This window comes from Contarinia nasturtii, unplaced genomic scaffold (genome assembly GCF_009176525.2).
Source record: "Contarinia nasturtii isolate CC-2019 unplaced genomic scaffold, AAFC_CNas_1.1 Cnas_scaffold_533, whole genome shotgun sequence".
Classification (NCBI taxonomy): Eukaryota; Metazoa; Arthropoda; class Insecta; order Diptera; family Cecidomyiidae; genus Contarinia; species Contarinia nasturtii.
The window spans coordinates 1402641-1411349 of record NW_022197885.1 but is presented as its reverse complement, the minus strand read 5'-3'; the positions used below and the strand labels follow the sequence as shown (position 1 = coordinate 1411349).

The window sequence follows — 8709 nt, the reverse complement described above, 5'->3', positions numbered from 1 at the left end:
AATAAAAATAATCTTTTCATATCTATTCACTATCGCATAAACTGAATTGAATTCACAGTGAATCTATTCATTTGGAATGCATTTATGTCGATTATAATAAATCAAAACATTGTTCACTTCGATGGCAGCCGTTTTGGTTGTTGTTGTCGTTTATGTCAGTTTTGAATGTCACTTGCACATCGGGCACTACAGCACGTGAAATGTGTCTGACAAATTGTGATAGAGACATTTCTCTTAATTGAAGTAAAATTGTTGACGTGTTAACACATAGACAATACATTCTGTTTTTGGTTCAACTAAAAGGAACCATTTGTTTTTGTGTTTTCACAAAACTAAATAATTTTTTGGGTTTTGCGATTTATTTTTTTAAATTAAAAATGTTAGATTTATTCACGATATTCACGAAAGGAGGCATCGTTTTATGGTGTTTCCGTGGTACAAAGGAAATTTTTACACCGCCAGTGAATGCATTAATTCGCAGTGTAATTTTGCAGGTAATTTAAATATTGAACAACATGCATGATTCAGGTTTTGGGAACAATAAAAGTGAGAGTATCATACTGGCGAAGTCTATAGACATCATTTAATTGTGATTTTCTGTTAATATTGTTTTTTTAATAGGAGCGTACCGGTTCAAATTCATTTGATTACAAAGATTTAACGGTGCAATATAAATTGGACAACGAATTTGAGCTCATTTTCGTGGTTGCCTATCAAAAAATACTGCAACTGACCTATGTGGACAAGTTCTTGAGTGACGTTCACCTGGAATTTAGAGATAAATATAAAAATGTTCTGGTTTCACGGCATGATCGAAGCTTTCTACAATATGATTTTCTGGACGATTTCAATCGCGTTCTGGAAGTATCAGAAAAATGGGGTAATGAAAATAATACCCTTACTTTTATAACCATTTCACAGAGTTTCACACAGCGCTGCTATCATCCACAGTATAAATATATATTTTGCTGAGCAGCAGCGCTGGGAAAAACTCGGATCATTTTCTAAATCCAATCACATCTAATTGTAGGTCGTTCACAAGCAAAACTACCCAAATCAATGCGTACATTTGATGAGTCACAAAAATCAAAGAAAACGGTTGCATCGATGATCGAACGAAGAGACGGTAAAGATGTGGCACCGCCGAAAAAGAATGTCAAAATTGTCGAAGTGGTCGAAGAGCCCGACCCCAATGAATTAACTGAAGATGTTTTAATGGAGAATCGTCGAAAAATGGCTGAAAAATTGTCGGGAAAGAAAAAGGCCGATTCGAAGTGAGTTCAATAGAAATGTCTATGTTAAATCGAGTAGTTCAACATATCTTTTTTCTTCGATTTTTTTTCACATTAGAAAATCGCCAAAAACTCCAAAAACGCCAACCGAAAAGGCAAAACCGGGTAAACAAGCTCGTGTTTGGGAGTTTGGCGGTTCGTCAAAGGATGCCGTCGTATTAGATCGTTCAAAGGATAAGCCAGAAGATATGAGAAGTGATTTTACGTCGAACAATGAAATGATTGGCTCGATGAAAGGTGGTATTCAAGATTTGGAGGTGGAAAGTGACGATGAGTTCGAAGAAAATGACTCCGAAGAAGAAAATGATAACAAGAATAAACTCGCGACCAAATCGAAATCCACGGGTAAAAATAGTGTGTTTTCAATGTTCTCGAAATTTGTTGGTGCCAAGAATTTGACACGGGAAGACATGGTAACTGTATTGGATAAACTACGTGATCATTTGATTTCGAAGAATGTAGCAAATTATATTGCAAACGAACTATGCGATTCGGTTGCCGTTAAATTGGAAGGAAAAGTATTGGGCACATTTGATACTATTGCATCGACTGTACGAAATGCATTAACCGAAGCATTGGTACAAATCTTGTCGCCAAAACGTCGTATTGACATTTTGCGTGATTGTTTGGAAGCGAAGAAAAACCAACGGCCATATGTCATAACATTTTGTGGTGTAAATGGCGTTGGTAAATCTACAAATCTGGCGAAAATCTGTTTCTGGTGGGTAACACACTTTATCAAAAAAAAAAAAATAAATAAATAAATAAATAAATAATAGACCACCTTTCATTTTCAGGTTGATTGAGAACAATTTTAATGTATTGATTGCTGCTTGTGACACGTTCCGTGCCGGTGCTGTTGAACAGTTGCGTACACATATGCGTCATTTGAACGCTTTACATCCCCCCGCAAAACACGGAGGCCGTGAAATGGTTCAACTTTATGAAAAAGGTTATGGCAAAGATGCAGCTGGCATTGCAATGGAGGCCATTCGATTTGCACATGATTCTTGCATCGATGTCGTTCTAGTCGACACTGCTGGCAGAATGCAAGACAACGAACCACTCATGCGTGCTCTGACCAAATTGATATCCGTAAGCATGCGCTAAGATCTTTTGTTGTTCTGGTTTTTAATTTCAATATTTTCGCCATTTGTACCAATAGGTAAATGAACCGGATTTAGTGTTATTCGTCGGCGAGGCATTGGTTGGAAATGAAGCAGTTGATCAATTGACGAAATTCAATCAAGCCTTGGCTGATCACTCCAATGTAGCTGATCCTCATTTAATCGATGGCATTGTTCTAACCAAATTCGATACAATTGATGACAAGGTAAATTTCAACAATAATTCCCTTTTCGTTTTCCAAATTACTAATTGACATTCTATCATCCATCATAGGTTGGAGCATCCATTTCAATGACATACATCACAGGTCAACCAATTGTCTTTGTTGGAACTGGTCAAACGTACACCGATTTAAAAGCATTGAATGCAAAGGCTGTCGTACATGCTCTAATGAAATAGATTCTATGTCACCATCAACCGCATTCTATTCATCATTTTCCGACAATGACACATCCAACGATAAACATTACCGCTATTTTTTACCTTCCATTTCAATTGTTACAATTTTGATTTGAAAGTCAATTTTTTTTGTTATTCAAATAAAAGGACGCCATTTTTTGGGCATGGACATAAAAATGTATTTTTCTTAACATAAACTAATTGCCGTTGATATGTATATTATTGATGTAAGCGCACCCAATCGGTTCGAGTAATTAGTTCAATACTAGAAAAAAGTAGAACTTATGGGAGACTTGAGAATTGTACACGTCATATGACAATTTAATAGAAATACTGGCGCTCACAAAAAACCGTGTCTTCCCCTAGAACTTAGCGGCTTCATTATTCAGTGTTGCATGCGATCTTGCATGAATCACACAGACAACATCACACATCACACATGATGAGTGTGAGTTTATTCGGGTTAAAGATTACAATCTATACAACGTTATTTCAGTTTCATCTTGTCGATGAACCTTAAAACACGCACTTTCTCAATTTATCAATAATACAGTCACTTGAAAAAAAAAAAAAAAAAATGAAAAATTTTTTATGTGAATAGCAGATAAGATGATTTTTATTATTTTTGTGCTATATTGGAATCTTTTGGCTGGCACCACATATGGTCAAGAGCTCGGTTCGAAACAATTTTGCACCGACTTATATCCACAGACCAATGTATCTGTTACAAAATTGATTGGCACATGGTTCGGGGCCGAAGTTATTACGCATAGAGATAGAGTAACCGGTGAAAGATCGAGCAGAGACTGTGTTTTTGTTGTCATTAATGAAATTCCCTATGAAGTAAGCAAAGTTTTAAACAAAATTTAAATGTGAACCACAAATTCATTTTCAGATTTCGTGTATTTTATCAAAATCATAAGTGTCGATTAACTTTTTCCGTAAAAAGTTACCCCATTTAATTATTGCATTGAATCTATCTCAAATAGAATTTTGAAATCTACTCACTTTTCATTGTTTTTATTGCCAATTAAAGTTAGACCGTATGTCAACATATTACAATAGGTTAAATTGTCGCCTACATTTATGTTCAAAAGTGACAAATCAAATTTCTTCTTCACAAAAATCTTAAAATACAGATGGCTACATTGAGACCACTCGAAAATCCAAAGGAAATTGTTACACAATTTGGAACAAGTCCTTCGGTGAACCCAATGAAAGATTATCGTTTCTTGAGGCTGCAATGGACTGAGCTAGATACAAAACTGGAGTACATTCTACGATACAATACAAGTCGAAAAGGATTTTGGTTTTCATCATCACCACATGAACGTAATTATTTTCAATACTTGATAGAGTAATTTTTGTCTTATTGTGATTTAAATTTGTTTGTTCGATTAAAAAAAAATATCGTGATGATTTGAAAAATTATTTACAGCCAAACATTATGGTGAACAGCCCAGTTTTTCTGGTTTTTCGGGTTCCGTTCAGGTCATCGTCGCGAAGGACAATTATTTGATGTTAACATTTTGTGAGAATATACCTCAAATGCAACTGTATTCTATCATTTTGACACGTCAAGCAAATACTCTTTCAATGGATGTAAGTGGAAAATAAAGAAAATATCACAACTATGTCAAAATCACCCCCATTTTTAAATTACAGCTAATAAAGGATCTTCGTGAACAATTACGAATTCGCGAGCTGCCAAATCTTTATTATCGAACTGTGTGTAGTGGTGTTGAGAAGATTACTGTATCGTGTTTACTATCAGTCGTAGTTGGAATAATTTTCAGCATAAAAATCAAGTGGACGTAACTCCGAAGAACATGGCAAATTACGAAACAGTCATTTCATCCATCAAAATTGACCATGGGGTCATAAAAAACTCACAACCATTTGATTGTAAAATGTTCAATGAAACGTGTTGATTACTAATAAAATTTGAACATTCTCTGAACATTGATAAAAAAATGCAATTGTTAATCTTTTGCTGAACTTTTTACCGTCGTGTTTTAGGAATTACAGACACCTTTTTTTCTATAAATTTTACTAAATATCTCAGAGTTTTATAGTTATTTATGTGATGTTTAGTGCTACTGGATTTATTCATATGTTCTTTAGAATTAATTGGGTGTTTGTTTTGCAAACTATGTCAATCGTGGATGTTATGTGACTTGTGTGACCACCCACTGAAGTCACACATATTTAAATAAATTTAAATTAATGTAATTTTGAATGGGTTTCATTCAGTGGTGAGCCTTCGTTTGAAAAATAAATTAATGTTCCATATGGCATCTGCGAAAAGTGTTGTTTTTTTCCTTCTCCGTTACATTTTTAGAGCTAATCGAATGCGCCGAATGTAAACCAAAGCATAATTAAATCAATTTAAGCATATAAGTGAGTTCGTAAGTAGTATAAGAGTCGTTGAATCACTTTACACCAATCCGCATAGAATTGTTCGGTACTAAATGAAACTAATTAAATTGAAGGCATTCCTATAGGACGTGTGCCTACGCAAAAATTGTGCTCATTTTATGAGTTGTGTCATTTATTCAACATCCAAATAAGCTAAAGAATGGTTGTGTTTGTTTTATGAGATACTGGCAAACCGTGGCAAAAGAACGTGGGGTTCATGTAGCTAGACGTCGAGTCAAAAATACACAACATTGGTGATTCATTGGTATGATGTTTCGTTGACTTCCGATTTCAAGTGCATTGTCTGCAATTTACAAAAAGAGTCGGCGATCAAAAGCAGCATGTGTATGTTTTTTTTGCTTGTCGTGCAAAAATGCAACCCTCCGAAATTTTAGACAGTATTTCACGCATCGCTGACGATGAGGCACAGTTATGCTACAAAACATACATCGGAGTCTACTGTTTTTATACTCCCGTCGACCGTATGCTATGCGTGCGCGTTTTGGCAATATATGTTTTTACCCCTCCGAAAAAAAAAAAAAAACAAAATAAAGAATAAAACGAAAAAAAAGAATGCGAACAACCGAAAATCCATTAATGAATTGAATAAACAGAACCAGAGTCAAACCCTACAAGGAAGTGAAATTTGGCTGCAAAGGAAATATCGAAGTCCCTACGTTGTACATGATTGTACAATGTTACAATAGTTAAAAGCATGCTTTGAATGGTATTTCATTTGTTTGGTCAATCACTTCCAAATCGATTTGCATGAGACATTTTTGTCAGCTCTTATCAAATCACTATATATATATTACTATATTTGTTCGTTCTATTAATTTTGTGATTTCCTTTCAAGGTGTCTTACTAAGGTTTTTTTCTATGAAAACATACTATGATTTTTATTTGGGATTTTCTATAATTATTTCGTTTATTTACCATGTCGCCAACGCCTGATGACCTGGTTTATCCAATCCAGGATTGTTTATTCATCTTTTATTCACTGGGGAGAGAAAAAATACATAGTGAACATTAATTATTCAGTAATGGAGCGAAAAAAATGTGTGTGGCTGAATGAACTGTGAATTGGGTGGTGAACAATTTATCGATATAGTGATTAACATTGAACTTTCAAACAGAAATCAACCCATTAATTTCTATCTTGATTTCGATAAATTATGACAAAATTATGAAAATATCTGATTAACAATAAAATCGCAAGTTAAAAAAGTGTATGGACAATATTTGCCACTGTAAAAAAAAGCCATTACGAATCGACCAAATGTGAATCATTTCATTTTAAATAATCGTAACAGCTATTATGGAAAAAAATGAACGAGAATAACTCTTAATTTAATTGATGAGCGAGAGAGAAAGCATCTAATTGGTTTTAACTGCTTTTATGAAGGGGATCATTTTTATGTATACAGAAAAGCCAGCCAGCCGCAGTGTAATAATAATGTGTTCGTTCCGTTTGCAACGTTCGCCACTCGTTATAATGAAAATGATATAAACCTATACGAGTTCACGATACTCTAGTGTGGCGTAGCTCTGGCTTAAGTGAAATACAAGCTCATCATTCAGTTTGTTGGTGACGGTGTTACAATTTAGACGCAAAACCAGTTTATTATTAGTTACACGACTCAATTAGTTTATTCTTAAAATACGGTGCTCCGAACATAGAATTTATTTAATAAAATCGTTCGTCCAAGATGAAAACGAAAGTGATTGGATTTTTCGCTGTTTTACTTGCAATAAGCAAGTACATTGAATGTGATAATATGTTTCAGCAGCAACAATCACAGCAACCACAACAACCGTTATTCTGTAGTGACTTGCGGCCGCAAAATCAAGTTAATATTGATCAAGTGGGTGTTCATGTTCATTTTTACATTACGTTTTTTTTTTTTAACAGAAAAATGTTGATTCAAAAAATATTTTTCTGTGACAATTTTGTATATTAGCTGCTCGGAATGTGGTATGGAAATGAAATAATTATGCATCATGATACTATGCGTAGCGATCCTGTTGCATTGGATTCGTGTGTTATGATTCATTTATCGGATATTACTCATGAAGTAAGTTTAATTGCCTAAAATTGTGTGAATTAGTCAATTTGAAGCACTTGTGATTGTATACATGAATTGTCTGATTGTGTTCTGTTGCAGATAGCATCAACCCGACCACGGCAGCCAGACAATTTCCAAGAGTATCATAATCAGCAAATCTTAGCCAATTATGACTATAACCAACGGCCATTCGGTGCCCAACAATTCAATCATTTAAGATTGGTTTGGTCCGAACAGGATATCAATTTGGAATATACATTACGTTTTAATACAACACGACGTGGATTTTGGATTTCATCGGCACCACAAAAAGGTAGCGTTTGCATGACTTTTATCAAGTGCCTGTATTTTTAATTGAATACTGGATTTTTACTGTGAAGTGTCCATTGTTGTAGGTCAAATGATAAAATTGAACTACGGCCAATTCACTGGGGTCATTCAAGTAATGAAGGTCGTTAGCAACCAAATGATTTTAACTTTCTGCGAAAATCTGCCCGGGAAGCAGTTTTTCACCATCGTTCTATCACGGCAACCGAACTCCATTTCGAATGAGGTAAAACCGAGACAAATGCCATCTTGAATGCAATTACATTTTTTTTTTTGAAATTATTCCATTTGCAGGATATGGGAAGTATTCATGCATTACTAATGCATCGCGGATTACAGACGGTATCGGTTCGTAAAATTTGCAATGGATCCTCATCAATGCATAGCATATCAATTGTATCGGTTCTTTTCACAGCAATTCTTGCATTTCTTCTTAAACAAAAATAAAAAAAAAATATATTTCTAAAAAGCCAACATTCTTACTTTAAGTTGTCGCGTGAAAAATGTAACCAATACTTTTCATATTCACATCACAAATACAATTTTAAAGTTATTTTAACTGATTTTATGTTTTACATCAAACAAAATCATAACAATGATTATTTCATAAGAGAAACAATAAGTGTGAATAAACAAACAATAAAAAACATAACGTTGAGCATTTATTTTCTCTAGTCAATTCTTTTCCCTTTTTAAAGGCAGGTTGCTTAATTCATGTCGAATGTTCGATTAAGGTTTCTAAAAAAATATGCGGTTATAAAATAACGTGCGGTCGCTCATTCTGGCCATATCTTCATGGTTTTATAATTGTGTGTTAGAATTGATCGCAGTTTATCGCGTCCTAATGAATTTGACCGCACACGCATAAATTAACGGGAGAGAGAGAGAATATTCTAGAAAATTTACCAAAAAACTAACATGAACTTTATCGCTAAATAAGGGCACACGAAATTCTGGTGATATCTGGTTTTTTTTCTGGATATAGTTCATATCGTTTTTGTGTATTTTCTTTTCTGTGGGACTTTTTTATGCGTCTTAAATTTTAATAAACGAAGGAAATTCACAAAAAAAGAATACAC

General features: G+C 34.3%; 2 protein-coding genes across 2 annotated transcripts; both read left to right on the top strand.

Annotated features, from left to right (window-relative positions):
* Positions 1-248: 248 nt before the first annotated feature.
* LOC116339810 (signal recognition particle receptor subunit alpha homolog) lies at positions 249-2996 on the top strand. The gene is made up of 7 exons (XM_031765866.1): positions 249-494; positions 622-880; positions 1031-1274; positions 1351-2013; positions 2090-2387; positions 2458-2625; positions 2694-2996. Exons 1-7 carry the CDS (start codon positions 378-380, stop codon positions 2817-2819), a joined length of 1875 nt encoding a protein of 624 aa, XP_031621726.1. The 5' UTR covers positions 249-377; the 3' UTR covers positions 2820-2996.
* A 393-nt stretch (positions 2997-3389) lies between these two features.
* Positions 3390-8172, top strand: LOC116339689. Its single transcript, XM_031765717.1, has 9 exons — positions 3390-3662; positions 3959-4151; positions 4258-4421; positions 4485-4633; positions 6937-7102; positions 7199-7312; positions 7403-7616; positions 7699-7856; positions 7925-8172. Exons 1-9 carry the CDS (start codon positions 3429-3431, stop codon positions 8075-8077), a joined length of 1545 nt encoding a protein of 514 aa, XP_031621577.1. The 5' UTR covers positions 3390-3428; the 3' UTR covers positions 8078-8172.
* The last annotated feature ends 537 nt before the right edge of the window (positions 8173-8709 follow it).

Excerpts from the sequence above, each read along its gene's own strand:
- LOC116339810 (XM_031765866.1), top strand. The coding sequence starts at position 378 with ATGTTAGATTTATTCACGATATTCACGAAAGGAGGCATCGTTTTATGG. Across the intron at positions 495-621 it reads TTCGCAGTGTAATTTTGCAG|GAGCGTACCGGTTCAAATTC; the intron begins GTAATTTAAATA and ends TTTTTTTAATAG. Across the intron at positions 2,626-2,693 it reads TCGATACAATTGATGACAAG|GTTGGAGCATCCATTTCAAT; the intron begins GTAAATTTCAAC and ends CATCCATCATAG.
- LOC116339689 (XM_031765717.1), top strand. The coding sequence starts at position 3,429 with ATGATTTTTATTATTTTTGTGCTATATTGGAATCTTTTGGCTGGCACC. Across the intron at positions 3,663-3,958 it reads TTAATGAAATTCCCTATGAA|ATGGCTACATTGAGACCACT; the intron begins GTAAGCAAAGTT and ends CTTAAAATACAG. Across the intron at positions 7,103-7,198 it reads ATCAAGTTAATATTGATCAA|CTGCTCGGAATGTGGTATGG; the intron begins GTGGGTGTTCAT and ends TTTGTATATTAG.